The 17353-nt window shown below is 43.6% G+C and overlaps 2 protein-coding genes across 2 annotated transcripts in view; one reads left to right on the forward strand and one right to left on the reverse strand.

Annotated features, from left to right (window-relative positions):
- Window positions 1–16777, reverse strand: part of LOC146486367 (uncharacterized) — a 41166-nt gene extending 24389 nt beyond the window's left edge. The window contains exons 1-8 of the mRNA XM_085100444.1: window positions 16476–16777; window positions 16249–16332; window positions 7864–7942; window positions 7506–7576; window positions 6683–6791; window positions 5818–5909; window positions 5521–5608; window positions 5043–5107 (exon numbers count right to left, since the gene is read on the reverse strand). Of these exons, the coding sequence (XP_084956570.1) occupies window positions 5043–5107; window positions 5521–5608; window positions 5818–5909; window positions 6683–6791; window positions 7506–7576; window positions 7864–7942; window positions 16249–16332; window positions 16476–16502 (615 nt within the window). The 5' untranslated portion in view covers window positions 16503–16777. The remainder of the gene's footprint in view (window positions 1–5042; window positions 5108–5520; window positions 5609–5817; window positions 5910–6682; window positions 6792–7505; window positions 7577–7863; window positions 7943–16248; window positions 16333–16475) is intronic.
- On the forward strand, window positions 13061–14799 carry LOC146486368 (uncharacterized). The gene has a single exon (XM_085100681.1). The coding sequence runs from the start codon at window positions 13190–13192 to the stop codon at window positions 13781–13783; it is 594 nt and encodes a 197-aa protein (XP_084956807.1). The 5' UTR covers window positions 13061–13189; the 3' UTR covers window positions 13784–14799.
- Window positions 16778–17353: the final 576 nt, after the last annotated feature.

Below are 17353 nucleotides of genomic sequence, written 5' to 3' on the forward strand. Positions count from 1 at the left end.
TAAAGATATATCGGTAACATTATAGACACTGGATGACCAAAAGGACAATGCACTGAGGATTAAATACTTGTATTCAATATACACTCGTTGTCTTTGAAACACGGCACACGAAAGCGGTGTTTTTCGCGGGAGCAACGAAAAGAATGCTGTCACGCTTTTATTAGATTCTGTTACAAACTACTACGTACGTGACAGGAATGTCCCAAATGTAAACAGTTACATTCTCCAAGAGAAAATGTGTCCATTTCCTGGCGCAAAATCCAGCTTTGTCCCGTTTGTCGACATATCACTCTTGATAACGCAAAATACTAGCATTCTATACGATTAACAGGAAGACATGTAGCCATTTCAACGATTAACAACGATTAACAACGATTAACGGCAGTTCTATTAAAAAGGTAAAGACTATCTATTCTTTTTACCACCAGTCGGTGTTAACCGTTGAAAATCTATGTTAATCGTACTTTTATTGAATCATTGCCTTGAAATTGTCAAGTTAATCGTTACATACCGAATTTCAAGCGTGGCAAACCACAACTAAGGCTTGCAAAACACCTTGTATATGGCGGGATTTGTCTCTGATGCTCCCGCGGGATTTGATAATCGAATTGAAAAATTCGCCACGGCACAGTCATCACTACCAAGGAGGGATTCTTTGGACAACATTTCCACCAGTTCCTGTGAACTGCATTCGTCAATTTCGTAACTTTTCAAAAGATCCATAGATGTCGTGCGTTTTCAAACTTCACCAAACAAAAGCGAAAGCAACTAGCCAGTACGATACGCAAGTTGTTTATCCCGACTGCCTTGATCTATTTTGGGTTTGTTACAACCCGCAAAAGCAAACCATGATATCATCTCAAACGTTACTTATAGCAACAACAACTAGTGCGACTAAACACGGCTCATGGACAGTGGAAACTTTTAGCCTATCGATAATTTGGAAAACGAGTCTGACGTGGACAAAACCTATAAAAAAATTTGCCTTCCAAGCGCGTTCACTTGTAGAAAAGCAAACTACCAAATCCCCCTCCCCCCCCCCCCCCTGACTCAATGTTGTCTTTTGGGTCACGAACAGTTTCCTGGCAAGCATCGCTTCCCACATCAACATTGCATAAGGGGGAGGGGGGGAGGGAGAAGTAACTGTGGTAGAATTATGAAGGGAGAAACAGTAAGTGAGTGGTTTTTTGGCTCTCTGTGTTCGGTTGTCATTGCATAGGGGGAGGGGGTGGGAGGGAGAAGTAAGGAAGTGGTTTTTGTTCTGTTCGTGTTTGGTTTTCTTAAGGAGTTTTGTCCACGATTGTAAAACCGCGAAATGTTTTCCAAACCAGGGAGAGCCAAAATTCGGACAAATCCGTGCGAAACCGAAAGCCGCGCTAAAATTCGACATAGGTCGGTTATGCTCTCAGGCCTTCATATGAGCTATTCCCTACGGGGTTGACCAAATGAATATATGAATATAATATTCATATATTCAATTGAAGGGCTGGGAGCATAACCGACCTATGTCGAATTTCAGCCCGTTTTTCGATGTAGCTCGGATTTGTCCAAACTTTTGCATGTGTACTGCAATTCGATTGAAAACCATTGTCCAGTATTTTTTCACGCCGCTTTGTGTTTCGTATTAATGCCATTGAGAAATTTTACCATCTTGTAAAGATATATCGGTAACATTATAGACACTGGATGACCAAAAGGACAATGCACTGAGGATTAAATACTTGTATTCAATATACACTCGTTGTCTTTGAAACACGGCACACGAAAGCGGTGTTTTTCGCGGGAGCAACGAAAAGAATGCTGTCACGCTTTTATTAGATTCTGTTACAAACTACTACGTACGTGACAGGAATGTCCCAAATGTAAACAGTTACATTCTCCAAGAGAAAATGTGTCCATTTCCTGGCGCAAAATCCAGCTTTGTCCCGTTTGTCGACATATCACTCTTGATAACGCAAAATACTAGCATTCTATACGATTAACAGGAAGACATGTAGCCATTTCAACGATTAACAACGATTAACAACGATTAACGGCAGTTCTATTAAAAAGGTAAAGACTATCTATTCTTTTTACCACCAGTCGGTGTTAACCGTTGAAAATCTATGTTAATCGTACTTTTATTGAATCATTGCCTTGAAATTGTCAAGTTAATCGTTACATACCGAATTTCAAGCGTGGCAAACCACAACTAAGGCTTGCAAAACACCTTGTATATGGCGGGATTTGTCTCTGATGCTCCCGCGGGATTTGATAATCGAATTGAAAAATTCGCCACGGCACAGTCATCACTACCAAGGAGGGATTCTTTGGACAACATTTCCACCAGTTCCTGTGAACTGCATTCGTCAATTTCGTAACTTTTCAAAAGATCCATAGATGTCGTGCGTTTTCAAACTTCACCAAACAAAAGCGAAAGCAACTAGCCAGTACGATACGCAAGTTGTTTATCCCGACTGCCTTGATCTATTTTGGGTTTGTTACAACCCGCAAAAGCAAACCATGATATCATCTCAAACGTTACTTATAGCAACAACAACTAGTGCGACTAAACACGGCTCGTGGACAGTGGAAACTTTTAGCCTATCGATAATTTGGAAAACGAGTCTGACGTGGACAAAACCTATAAAAAAATTTGCCTTCCAAGCGCGTTCACTTGTAGAAAAGCAAACTACCAAATCCCCCTCCCCCCCCCCCCTGACTCAATGTTGTCTTTTGGGTCACGAACAGTTTCCTGGCAAGCATCGCTTCCCACATCAACATTGCATAAGGGGGAGGGGGGGAGGGAGAAGTAACTGTGGTAGAATTATGAAGGGAGAAACAGTAAGTGAGTGGTTTTTTGGCTCTCTGTGTTCGGTTGTCATTGCATAGGGGGAGGGGGTGGGAGGGAGAAGTAAGGAAGTGGTTTTTGTTCTGTTCGTGTTTGGTTTTCTTAAGGAGTTTTGTCCACGATTGTAAAACCGCGAAATGTTTTCCAAACCAGGGAGAGCCAAAATTCGGACAAATCCGTGCGAAACCGAAAGCCGCGCTAAAATTCGACATAGGTCGGTTATGCTCTCAGGCCTTCATATGAGCTATTCCCTACGGGGTTGACCAAATGAATATATGAATATAATATTCATATATTCAATTGAAGGGCTGGGAGCATAACCGACCTATGTCGAATTTCAGCCCGTTTTTCGATGTAGCTCGGATTTGTCCAAACTTTTGCATGTGTACTGCAATTCGATTGAAAACCATTGTCCAGTATTTTTTCACGCCGCTTTGTGTTTCGTATTAATGCCATTGAGAAATTTTACCATCTTGTAAAGATATATCGGTAACATTATAGACACTGGATGACCAAAAGGACAATGCACTGAGGATTAAATACTTGTATTCAATATACACTCGTTGTCTTTGAAACACGGCACACGAAAGCGGTGTTTTTCGCGGGAGCAACGAAAAGAATGCTGTCACGCTTTTATTAGATTCTGTTACAAACTACTACGTACGTGACAGGAATGTCCCAAATGTAAACAGTTACATTCTCCAAGAGAAAATGTGTCCATTTCCTGGCGCAAAATCCAGCTTTGTCCCGTTTGTCGACATATCACTCTTGATAACGCAAAATACTAGCATTCTATACGATTAACAGGAAGACATGTAGCCATTTCAACGATTAACAACGATTAACAACGATTAACGGCAGTTCTATTAAAAAGGTAAAGACTATCTATTCTTTTTACCACCAGTCGGTGTTAACCGTTGAAAATCTATGTTAATCGTACTTTTATTGAATCATTGCCTTGAAATTGTCAAGTTAATCGTTACATACCGAATTTCAAGCGTGGCAAACCACAACTAAGGCTTGCAAAACACCTTGTATATGGCGGGATTTGTCTCTGATGCTCCCGCGGGATTTGATAATCGAATTGAAAAATTCGCCACGGCACAGTCATCACTACCAAGGAGGGATTCTTTGGACAACATTTCCACCAGTTCCTGTGAACTGCATTCGTCAATTTCGTAACTTTTCAAAAGATCCATAGATGTCGTGCGTTTTCAAACTTCACCAAACAAAAGCGAAAGCAACTAGCCAGTACGATACGCAAGTTGTTTATCCCGACTGCCTTGATCTATTTTGGGTTTGTTACAACCCGCAAAAGCAAACCATGATATCATCTCAAACGTTACTTATAGCAACAACAACTAGTGCGACTAAACACGGCTCGTGGACAGTGGAAACTTTTAGCCTATCGATAATTTGGAAAACGAGTCTGACGTGGACAAAACCTATAAAAAAATTTGCCTTCCAAGCGCGTTCACTTGTAGAAAAGCAAACTACCAAATCCCCCTCCCCCCCCCCCCTGACTCAATGTTGTCTTTTGGGTCACGAACAGTTTCCTGGCAAGCATCGCTTCCCACATCAACATTGCATAAGGGGGAGGGGGGGAGGGAGAAGTAACTGTGGTAGAATTATGAAGGGAGAAACAGTAAGTGAGTGGTTTTTTGGCTCTCTGTGTTCGGTTGTCATTGCATAGGGGGAGGGGGTGGGAGGGAGAAGTAAGGAAGTGGTTTTTGTTCTGTTCGTGTTTGGTTTTCTTAAGGAGTTTTGTCCACGATTGTAAAACCGCGAAATGTTTTCCAAACCAGGGAGAGCCAAAATTCGGACAAATCCGTGCGAAACCGAAAGCCGCGCTAAAATTCGACATAGGTCGGTTATGCTCTCAGGCCTTCAATTTATTGTGAGTTCATAAAATATCAGTGGAGGATGAATAAATGAATATGAACAGTTATGTGAAACATATATTTGAACTGCAGGTGACAGATTAAGTTGCACAAATAACTGTGAGGGTCTTTCTTCTATTTAATCTGTCACCCAAAATGGGGGACGAGTTTATGCCGGAACTTCTTGTTTAAACTTAATTTTAAGCTTGGTGAGGAAGTACAGTAAATAAACTGTATTCAGTTGCTTTGAAAATAACAGCACTCCAGGTAATAAAAAATAACAGACATCACTGCAAAATAATAACATGAACTAAAGGTGTAGCTTAGCATACCTTCTTATCCTTGCAGTTGATCTCTGCTCCTGATTTAAATAAAATTTCTAAGCACTCAATGCGTCCTACAAGATCATTAGTTGCAAATCAGAGGATAACACAAGCATTTGCACTGAGGAACGATATCTCTCTAGTATGGGATGCTAGTCTATCACAGGATACACAGTATGAAGTGTCTAGGAGTATGACTGTCCCCCCTGAATGGTGGGATGTTAGTCCATCATAGGATACACAGTGTAAAGTGCCTAGGAGTATATACCCGCAACACTTTGTTAGGCTTCAAAGCCATCCCTAAGCCACTGGCTAGAGAGAGACAATACAGAATTGTGTAAAAAACACAACTACAGCTGTAGCCCCAGACCACCAATCACTCCTCCACACTCTAAGTGTACATAATATTCATGTGTGTTAAACATTCAGGCCTCAATGTCAACATGCAAATGTAATCACTATTTGCAACAGCATTATCACAACTTACCCATATAAGCAGCCCAGTGGATAGGTTTTCTGTCCTTCTTGTCACTAGCATTAACATGAGCACCTTTAGTGATAAGAAGCTGTGCCATCTAAAATTAGAAAACAATGTAAATGTAGATTTACTACAGACTGTAACATGCACAAATAATCATTATGAAAATTTGGAATCACAAAACATCAGCCTTCAAAACTGAGCAATGAAGATGTGACAAAATGTTTCTGTAATTAAACAAATCAGAATGAATTCTGACAAATGTTCAAGAATTTTGAAAGATGAAAACTTTTGGAAGTGTTGTACCTCAACATGGCCATTGAATGCTGCATGGTGTAAGCTCGTCCTTCCTGCACGATCAGTCACGTTAACATTCGCCAGATGGGGAATGAGTACATCTACAAGAAAAACAATGGGTCAGTGTCTTAACAGGAACTACACATATTAATTGTGCAATCATGACAACACTGTGAAAGCCAGATAATTAAGTACATTTAAGCACTCTGAACAGCATCTCAAGAACAAAACTACAAAAACAAAAATTTTGAGACAATAGAAGTCAACCCATGACCTTACACACAGCTAGCTGGGTGAACAAACCATTGTTCTGTTGGGTGATTTGTGACCCGATTTGTGATAAGAGGGATAAAGGTGACTCAAGAAAACTGTGTTTTAATGCATTAAAACACATAAAAATGGTGTTTAAACACTTTTTGCCACATTCAAACACCCAGTTCAAATGTGCTGTGTTTCACTTTCCTGTTACAGTAATTTTATCTCAATACAAACATACTGGAACTGAACAATTCGTGTTAAATAAAGCTTTGCAACAATAATAATACTGCCTTCACTTGCTTGTAAATAAAACGCTAGATGCCCGGGATTACAATTTTTGTTTTGCTTAAAGGGTTTTTGACTTGTTTAATCAGTGTTCACATGGATTTGCATGGTGTTTAAACTCCTTTTTAATTAAAAACAGTTTATACCTTGACCCCCTTTTTTGAAAATGAGGTCACATTTACTAAGTTCATATGACACATTTTTATGTCCTGCATACTGCTAGAATCAGTAATATTGAGAAAGTTGACTGTAATGATAGACAGATAAATGGCCTACTGCAGTTCAAACACTCATCTTTTTCTTTATTTGAGGTTTAAAAAAAATCACATACCAGCACATCTCAAGTGATTGTTTCCTGCTGCAACATGGAGAGGTGTTTGCCAGTTCTTATCTCTTGCATTGACATCTGCAGAACTTTTTATCAATGCCTTGACACACTCCTATTAAACCAAAAATACACTTACATTAAAAAAAGTTCGAAGAAAACACCCGGTACCAGTAAAGACTCATTAGGCATCTTTGCAGGAGGAGCAGGGATGGAAAAGTGGTGACAGCACTCGCCTCCCACTAATGTGGCCCAGGTTCAATTACTGGAGTTGGCGCCATACGTGGGTTGAGTCTGTTGTTGGTTCTAGCCCCTGCTCCAAGGGTTTTGTACGGGGTACTCCGGTTTTCCTCCCTCCACAAAAACCAACATTTCCAAATTCATATTTGACCTGGAATGTATGGTCACCTTTAAATGAGTTTGTAGAGAGCTCTTTGTGCTTCGTGGGTAAACAAATTATAATAAAATTTTAAAAGGCAGCTTGGGCTAGAGGTTAGGATGCTAGACTTTTGGGTTCAATTCCCACACATGTGCATATACTGTATGTTGAAACTGATGTATTTGTTTCTAAAGCTTGAATGGTCAGTCCTATTAGCACCATGCGCTACATAACTGCATAAACACCCAGTGAGCGAACCAGGGTACTGTACATTATTTTATAAGACATTTTATTTCAATTGATGTCTTTGCTATTTGCAACAAAGACAAAATCAATGTCCTCACCAGCTGACACATGATTTTTCTCAAAGGAAGAATCCTTGCAAATCACTATAGCCTATTACTTTAAAATAATTAATAACACACAAAAAAAGAACTTAAGAGTTCTCACCACACTGCCTGAAGCACATGCTCGATGCAGAGGAGTCATCCATTTGTTGTCTTTGGTATTCACTCTAGCCCCTGAAAACCGGCATTACATGTTCAGTGTAACTCGAAATGCAGTCAGGCCTGCCTGCTCCACATTGGCCTTGTCAGCCACAAGTATACTTGCAGTCGACATGGACCTCCCTCTTCACAAAGCCAAGCCATGATCACAATGGTATTTCCAACTATCAAAATACTATAAAAATAGTCGCCCCTAACATGTGGCTAAGTATTCACAGGGTGGTGTATATAGGGATGCTACCAAGGTTCCAAGTTTAATTCAGGTTTCAAAGGAATGACAATATAGTATAGTATATCCTCACCATTAGCAATGAGAATACTGATGCACTCACTCTCCCCACAATGTGCAGCTGCATGCAAGGCAGTGCGTTTTTCTTCATCCTAATAAAATTGAGACAATAAAAAAACTCTGATTTCACTTCCTTGTTTAACACTGCTGTATAATCACATGAAAATCAAATAAGATTAACTCTTATAAGGCCTTATAGTGAAAGATAAACAGTATGTTTATCGCAGTTTAAAATCCGAGGGCCTGCTTATGGTAGGAAATGACCCGCATTACAATGTAGAACGCAGGAACGACTATCGCGTGTTTATCTGTACAGCCTTAGTTCTAATTAGTTTAGCAAGCAAGTGAGTATGCGATAGTCCACCGCTGTAATTTTGTTACCCTCCCTCCCCTCCCAGAGGACATTAGCTTGGTTTAATAAAGCCCAGATATTTAACCCCAATTACTGTGTGGTGATTTTAAAGGCCTGGTGAGTTACACTGTATTTAGTAAGCACAAAAAATTGTGAGTGAACCAGTGTGAGACATGCAGTACTTTTAATGTTCTTATGCTTATGCTTGTTTTGATCTCAAACAGGTTCCCGCTAGTGAAACACATGTAAGCACAAACACAAGGCAGCATACACAAGCAGCACTGTTGACTTCTTGTACTTACAGATGTATGGTTACGGTATGCATACATGTATTTTATACCAATTCACACTTGTGACCTAATCACAAGTGCTTCTGAAATACATTGTAGGTGCAAGCATAAGCAAAGAAAATAACTTCTCTTGACTTGTACTGCTTATCACACAAGTGTGAACCACACTTTTAAACAAGAAAATGTAAAGCTTATGGACAATACATGTTATTGAGTGGGTCATTTGATTTCCATGTGAAATTAAAGGGGAAGTGTCATGGGGTTTTTGACCTAGCAATTTAAAAATTATGGTGAAATAAGACCTTCACTAAGTGAGAAAATAATTCTAGAACAACGAGAGGAAAGAAATAAACTCAATTCTTTAAAGGAACAACTCATGATCTGTTCTAGCACATTTTGTAAACAAAAATGTGAGAACTTGAAAAACATTATGCATCAGTCAATTCCAGCTGTGCCCATCCCCCCCCTCCCCGGGCAATAGTGGGGCATTTTCCCACTCTCTCCATCCCGGGGGTCGGGCATTAGCCTTTCACCCAATTACCCCAGGGCATTTGACCATCTCAGTTTTTTCACCCTACAGCATTGTCGCTTCCTTAATGACAAATTCATCGGCAAATACAGTAAGTTTCTTATTGAATACGTCTAGATAGGACATAAAATTGGACACTAGAACTGTACAATGACCTATTTTTGCACTAACTATGGGAAACAAGACCCAGCTAGGACTTAATTTGGCCTGAATTAGCTTAGATGTTACTGAAAGTAAGACGAGAAACGAAGAAAATAAAACATTTTTGACATGTTTGAGCCACCACCCCGGGGTATTTGAAAAGCTATTTTGTCCCAGCGGTGGGGCATTTGCCAGTTTATTTTTTAAATGTGGCTAAATGTAATTTAGGCAAAGTTAAAATCGAGGCAAGTGCTGGTCAGCGGTGCCCGCATGGCTGGGACATGCGGGGCGGCCACCCTAATTTGCAGGGGCCCCTGGGTTCTTACAGCTCACATGTTTGTGCCAATTCATTTCGCATCTGTTCGCTTGCCGGAGCTTGTGCTGTTTAAGTTTGTTGCTGCTTTTTCGTCCAGTTTTTCTCGTTTTACGTCTTCGTTATGTCCCGAAACACCCACAATAGTTTACAGGCTCGGCTTTTCGCTGGCGACGCGTCATCTACGGCGGATGGTTCGTCGAGTATTCAATGTGAAAGTTCGCCTGCTGTTGAGACGTCTCGGCCTTCCACGCCTGCTAGTACGACTTTGGCAGCTTCCGCGGCGCCCACTTTATCGCCCGAGATGATTTCACTGATTACGCAAACGGTTCGAGCGGCCATGGCGGCCGAAAAACCTCCTGCATCTGAACAAGTGCAAGCGGTTCCGAGTGCTGTTCCGACCGCGAGTGCTGGGGGCGTTCCTGCCTCACATTCCTTAGATGCTTCGGCTGCGAGTTTCTTGGCATCGGGCGGTGCAATTCCTCTTGGACAGCCGTTACAAGGTAGGCCATCTTCTTGTGTTGTTGTCCCTTCGTTTGTGCAAACGTTCGCTGCGCCCGTCATGTCGCTTGCACCTTCGTTTACTCCGCCAAGCAGTGTAATTCAACAGGCTCCGGCGCTCGCCACTCAACCCGCTTCGCTCCTGGATCAGTCGTTCGTGGTCGGGCCAGGTTTTTCTCCTGTTCCAGCGAAGCTAGTGGCTCAGATCGTGGGCGGCAAATACGTGGATTTAAGTGATCTCCTGGCCCCCAACCTGCAACAACGAGAGCCCGAACCGCAACTTATGTTTGATGGCCGACTCGTTTTGACCTCGCAACCAAAACGGCAGCGCCGTCGCATCGAGGACATTGCTAGCTGGATGGAAGCGTTTTCCATCTTTTCTCTCGTACTATCTTCCCACTTTCCCCACCGTTGGAAAGATTTAACTCAATACCAGCTCCTCATTTTGCGCACACATCGCCATTTTAGCGGTAAGGTGTGGCTGAACTATGACCGAGCGTTCCGTGAACATGCAGCCGCGACAAAGTTGACCGATTGGTCTTGCATGAACGTGCAGCTGTTTAACTTCCACGCAGCTGGCTCTTCGTCCCGCGGATCGTCATATGCCCAACCAGCTGAGGCTTCTGAGCCATCCGGTTCCTCGTTTTCAAGTACGCTGTGCAAGTCATGGAACAGGGGGCGGTGCACGGCTCCAGTCAACCCCTGTCGCTACGCGCATCGCTGCAGTCTGTGCTCAGGTTCTCACCGGGCTAACACGTGCCATGATAGCGCTGAGAAAGCTGATCGAGGGGATGCCAAGCGTCGCGGCAGCTCACCCACCCCTAGCCATGCCTCAAGCAAGGCCCGGCGTGCCTAATGTACTGTTGTAGCTTTGCAATTTTTTTTTTTTTTTCTTGCCCCAGTTTTTTCCGCGCCGCTCTGCTTTAATAATTTCGTTTCTCCAGTGGCAGGGGCCTTTTTGTATGCCTCCATGGCAGTTCACTTCGATTTTAGGTTACTTGCTTCGTATTGCTTGATTTCTCACCATCTCGCTAGCTACATGTGTCTCCTACTTGTATTTCGATAGAGCCAACATTCGCAACTGTGCTTTTGGCCTTTAGGGCCTTTGTTGGGCATCTGTACCTCATTGTATAGGGTGATTGCCAATAAAAGTTTTTTATTTTTGGCTATTTTATCTGTATATACATATATTTTTCTCGTTGGGGTTGCGTCTCCTAAGCATGTGCATTTTTTCCTTCTAGTGCCTTTGTGCTTCCCGCCTATCACGGTTATAAGTCCTTTGAATGCCTCAGAGTTTGCTCGGGAGTTGACAGCTCACCCCCAGCCACAGCAGGTGTCTTACGTCCTCAATGGCCTCCGGAACGGCTTTAGACTCGGGTTCCAGCCCCTTCGGAAGCTGTCCTCTGCCCGAAAGAACAAACTTTCAGCGTTCCAGCACCCAAAAATTATAGATGACTACTTGGCCAATGAGGTTGCCTTTCATAGGGTAGCGGGCCCCTTTTCACATCCCCCCTTCCCTAATTTGCATGTAAGCAGTTTTGGAGTTATCCCCAAGAAGGGCCAACCTGGGAAATGGCGCTTAATTGTGGACCTATCGTCTCCGAGCGGCAGTAGTGTTAACGATGGCATTGACCCAGAGGAATTTGCTATGCATTACGTTAAAGTGGATCAAATAATTCAAATGGTGGCTAAGTACGGCCCGGGAGCCATGATGGCGAAATTTGACGTTGAGGCCGCTTATCGCAACATTGCTATCCACCCAGCTGATCGTTACCTACTAGGCCTGAAGTGGCGAGGGCAATATTACGTGGACTTAACCCTGCCTTTCGGCCTTCGCGCGGCTCCCTACATCTTTAGCGCAGTAGCGGACATGGTGGAATGGATCCTACTGAATTCACATGGCGTTTCAGATCTAATGCATTACCTGGATGACTTTATTACCGCCGGCCCCCCAGGGGCACAGCAGTGCGCCTTTAACTTACGTACGGCCTTATCCGTCTGTGGATCGCTTGGCTTGCCGCTTCACCCAGGCAAATGCGTGGGTCCCGCCACTCGCATGGTGGTGTTGGGTATTGAGCTCGATTCAGAACAGCAGGCTGCTAGGCTACCAGCAGAGAAGCTAGAGGCCCTAAGAGAGCTGATCCATGCCTGGCGGTCCCGCAGATGGTGTACCAGGCGCCAGTTAGAGTCCCTCATAGGCCATCTACACCATGCCGCAAAAGTTGTTTGGCCAGGCCGCACCTTCTTGAGGCGCATGATTGACCTTCTTTGCTGCTTCCGCAAACGCGATCACCCAGTCAGGCTAAACACGGAATTCCATCTAGATCTCCTTTGGTGGCACGAATTCCTTTCCGCTTGGCATGGAGTCAGCTTTTGGCTTTTCCCCGGGCTTTCAGCCACTACGGACGTGGAAGTCACCTCAGACGCTGCTGGATCCCTCGGTTATGGGGCTTACCTCGGGAATGAGTGGTTCAGTGGCGCTTGGGGCCCATCCCAGGTCCCAGAGTCCATTGCGTACAAAGAGCTGTTTCCTGTAGTTGTCTCATCGTGCGTCTGGGGCCACCAATGGTTCAGGAAACACGTTCTGTTTCGGTCCGACAATGAGGCAGTGGTTTTCATCCTCCAGTCCAGGACCTCTAAGATCCCCGCGCTAATGCGGCTTTTGCGTAAGCTGCTTTCATCAGCGGCCCGTTTCAATTTTACCTTTACCTCGCAACATGTTCCCGGCATTCATAACCACATTGCTGACGCCCTTTCTCGCTTTCGTTGGCAGGAGTTCAGACGGTTAGCTCCACAGTCCTCGCCGTCTCCAGTTCCAATCCCGCAAAGCCTACTGGACGAATTGACCCTTCCAGCCTAGAAGACCAGTGCCGTGAGTTCCTGATTAAGGGCCTGGCTTTATCTACCCGAAACTCCTACGCTTCAGGACAGAGAAAGTTTTACGACTTCTGCCATCAGTTGGGCAAGATTCACTCATCTGGCTCTCCATGCCCAGCTGATGAGTGGACCCTGTGCTTGTTTGCCACGTTCCTGGCCAGGTCAGTACAGCACACCACCATTAAGGTTTACCTGTCTGCAGTGCGGTCCTTGCACATCGAACAAGGCTTTGCAGATCCTCTTCTCAACTGTTTGCGGCTCCAACGGGTTTTGCGGGGAATCAAGCGATCCCAAGGTGGCCCCTCCACTTCTCGGTTACCGATCACAGATCACATCATGCTGGTCATCTTTAAGTCGTTGGACCTGAGCATTCCAGACCACTGCATGTTTTGGGCCGCTTGCAATTTGGCCTATTTTGGCTTTCTCCGTTCTGCAGAGTTCACAGTTCCGAATCGTTCCAGTTTTTCCCTCGACACCCATCTGGGGGTGCCCGATATCGCATTTGACTCGGTGGTTGCTCCCACCTGCCTGAGGGTTAGGATAAAAGCGTCCAAGACCGACCCATTCCGCAAGGGGTGCTTTCTACACATTGGTCGAGGCTCCTATCCTTTGTGTGCCATCCGAGCATTGGTGGCGTACCTAGCTATCCGGGGAAGTGCACAGGGCCCTCTATTTTTACTTTGCGATGGTCGTCCCTTGTCACGGGTCCTTTTGACCGACTGGCTTCGCCGCATATTGTCATCCTCGGGAGTCCAAGGCAACTTTTCCAGCCACAGTTTCCGCATCGGCGCTGCCACGGTTGCAGCACGAAATGGGGTCCCGGATCATCTCATTCAGGCTCTGGGCCGCTGGTCAAGCAATGCCTATCAATTGTACATCAGAACTCCAACAGAGTCGTTAGCTACGCTGTCTAAGCAGCTCGCAAGTTAAGCTTCACCGGTGTTGTTCCCCTGGCCATCGGGTCAGGTTCTTTACGCCCCACGCCCCCACCCCCCTTCTGCCAGCAAGGGCGTGTGGTGGGGGTTCGACGGGCCTGCTTGCGCTTACCCTTCGTTCCTTGTAGCTGCCGTTTCTGCTCTCAGCAGCCCTGCTTTGGGGGGTCTGTGGCTCAGTGCTGCCATCAACTGGACCTGCGGCACATGGCCTATTGGTGACAGGTTGTCGTTTTCTGAAAATCCCTTTCCTCTACCGTTTGGTGCTTGTCATGGTTGTCCTGGCGGGTTCTGTCAGTAGTCAACAGTTGTGTTTCCGTTTTCCTGGAGGGGTATGTATGGCTTATTGTCTCTGCCTGTTACGCTTGTATGGCTTGGGGGGTCAGGTGCTTGGAAGAATTGGTGGGTTCAGGTCCCCCCTCTCCCTGTTCACGGGTCCTTCGCCCTCCAAGCACTTGGAGTGCGAGGTCTGGGTGGTTGCCGCTCACAGGGTTGCCATGGTTTCGCACCTCGCTTAGCTCACTTCACCTGTGGCACCACCGTTCTTTCAGGCACCAACCCCCAAGCTCATCCACTAACGATGAGTTTAAATGTGGCTAAATGTAATTTAGGCAAAGTTAAAATCGAGGCAAGTGCTGGTCAGCGGTGCCCGCATGGCTGGGACATGCGGGGCGGCCACCCTAATTTGCAGGGGCCCCTGGGTTCTTACAGCTCACATGTTTGTGCCAATTCATTTCGCATCTGTTCGCTTGCCGGAGCTTGTGCTGTTTAAGTTTGTTGCTCCCAGTCCCTCCCACCCTTTGGTAAGTATGGTTTGTGGCGGGTGTGGTAAGTATTTTTATTTGTATTCTTTCTGTTTTATCTCCACTGATCTTTCAGTGTGACGGTGCCGGGTGGTTGCCGCTCACAGGGTTGCCATGGTTTCGCACCTCGCTTAGCTCACTTCACCTGTGGCACCACCGTTCTTTCAGGCACCAACCCCCAAGCTCATCCACTAACGATGAGTTTAAAAATCCTTATTCCTGGGGGTCGGCCCGGAGGGGGGGGATGGGCACTGTTGGAATTGACTGATGCATTAGCCTAACATTTTTCAAGTTTCAATCCATTCCTACCTACTCTGTAGACCTCTGGCCAGAGGCACTTATCAACAGTTTCATTGCAATAGAGTGACAATTTACAACAAAACTAGACAATTTTTTGTTTCTGTTGACAGAGAAACATTTTTGGGTTTCTAAATGACACCAAATTTGCGTGATACTTCCCCTTTAAGTATGGAAAAATTTATCTTTATCACTGCATTTCTATAAGGTACCGGAAAATTCTGAATATATTTAAGGACTTTAATGGGATTATTTTCAGCAAGGGCTTGTTTTCAGAAAAGCGCTTGTTACAAGTATTGGAGGAAATTTAAAATTGATTGATTTAAGGTTATAGCTTAAAACATCTAGCCCTAACATTTATGAGCTCATATTTGGACAGCTTATTGTGGCAAGGATTTTTTGTTTTGTAGTTCAACTAGTTGTGAACTATAAATTATGTCTGCGGTATTAATATTCTTTTATTTTACCAAGCCGGTACTAAAAACCACAAGAACATGCCACAGATAATTCTTAGGTCCAATGCCAATATAAATTGTACCAACATACATGTACTACTAGGCATAAATGGAGCATGCTCAGATTACAGGTGTCTAATTACACCTGCTCTGTGATTACAAGCTGTCATTCTTCCTCATCGGGTTTTTATGGAACCGAAAAAAGAAACCATTTTTTCCCACCAAAACATTCACATGACAGCAATCTTAATTTAATAATAAATCAATAAACTTATAATATCCTAACACCATTTGTACACTTCACAACTGGTTGATCTTAAAATTATTTGCCTGCATGACGTCCAGCTGAAATGTACCTCGCTCAATTCTATTAACACAAGATATCTTTTTTCTTGGACACAAAATAATGGGATTGTTAAAAATACTGTGTTCGTTCCCATGCAGTATAATATGTACATGCAGAGGTTAAAATTGCATTTGTAACCAACATGAACAATTTCTTGCCTTTGAAAAGTTAAGCTTTAGGCATAATTTTTATCACAGAATGGCAACACAGCAGGTTTTCAAATTATTATGCCGCCTGCCCAAGATAAAACTGTACATGCAGCGGCAGTTTTGTTATCAAAATTCCCAATAGAGGGGATAAATATTTAGAGTTATAAAAGTGTCAGCTGTTTAACCTACTACAGTGGGTTAAATTTATCCTTCCAGATCCAAATTTAACATAAGTTATGTACCTATAATTAATTGCAGCAGGATAGTGGTTTGTAAATATTTCAAAGATTATCTAGAAAGTTCTTGATTTAAGCTGAAACTTATTATCAAATCTTTCTTTGCAGATATGAATGGCATCAAACCGCCATAAAGCTACATGTAGCTGCCACAAAACTAAATATCTTTTTATTTACCTGAAGATTTACATCTTCTTTTCTGCTTATCAAAGTTCGCACCTCTGCCGCATCGCCATGAAAGCACGCTTGTACAAGGGGAGGCTAAAATAACAAGTTAAAATGTGATGTGCAAATATTTCACTCCTAGAGCAGAAGATCTACACGTAAAACTGGAGCGTTTTCGAAACCCTTCTCGAGCTGATTAATAATCAGCCTGGTGTATTTTAGGCATATTTATTCCTTACCTCGTCCAATAGCTGTTGAACAACCATCTAAGCTTATATTCCATCCAAGAATCGGTGAACACAATTTCACGCGTGCAAAAATGCCCTCCTGTCGGCTTCAACCGCCTGCACCAAATCTTGCGGCTTATTGCCTTTACTGTCACCTCACCAAAGAATTAATAATTTCCACTAATCGATAGCTTCCGCAATTTGTAAATGGACGCATTCGTTAAAAAGCATTTCCGCCAAATCCAACGTAAATTGTTGGACTTGGCTGCACCTCAAAACACAGAGTTTGCTTCAAGCAGTCCGCCATCTTGATCGACCACATCAAATAATCTGATTGGCTGAGGGGTGTCATGTGAGCATCCGTACTGTGTTTGGGGGCCCTGAAGCGGAAATTGGCGCCATTATTTTGCTAACAAGGGGCCGGTTTACCTTGTTTGGTCTTTGTTTGAGTATTTTGGTAACAACGTAACGCTCTTATATAAATGCGAGACTTTTAGGTAGTAATTTGATAGTATCAGATTGATAATATTTTATGAAATTCTTTTTACGGTAGGCAAGACAGCTCAAAAATTTAATGTGTTCTGGGAAACATGTATGCTGTCATAACAAGAATTGGCAAAAGAATGGGGAGGGGTAGCAGGGGATGAAATTGACTTTTATGGGAGGGGAGGGGAAATTCCTTCACTGCAAATAAGAACAATAAAGGATGGCGAGAAAGGAAAAACAGCTTTTTAAAAACGTAAAACTTGGAAAAATAAGCAAGAACAGGTGTAGAACAAACATGAAAAGGCAAATAGTGGGAAAGCACTTTTAATATCTGCATTCGGCTTTGGAATATAATTTTTGCAACAGTGCTGCTCAATGAAAATTATAATTGACAAATTAAAGTT

The sequence above is a fragment of the Pavona decussata genome, unplaced genomic scaffold (assembly GCF_977016875.1).
Source record: "Pavona decussata unplaced genomic scaffold, jaPavDecu1.1 SCAFFOLD_21, whole genome shotgun sequence".
NCBI lineage: Eukaryota > Metazoa > Cnidaria > Anthozoa > Scleractinia > Agariciidae > Pavona > Pavona decussata.

Bases quoted from the DNA above. Each gene is read 5' to 3' on its own strand.
- LOC146486368 (XM_085100681.1), top strand. From the start codon at position 13,190: ATGCTGGTCATCTTTAAGTCGTTGGACCTGAGCATTCCAGACCACTGC.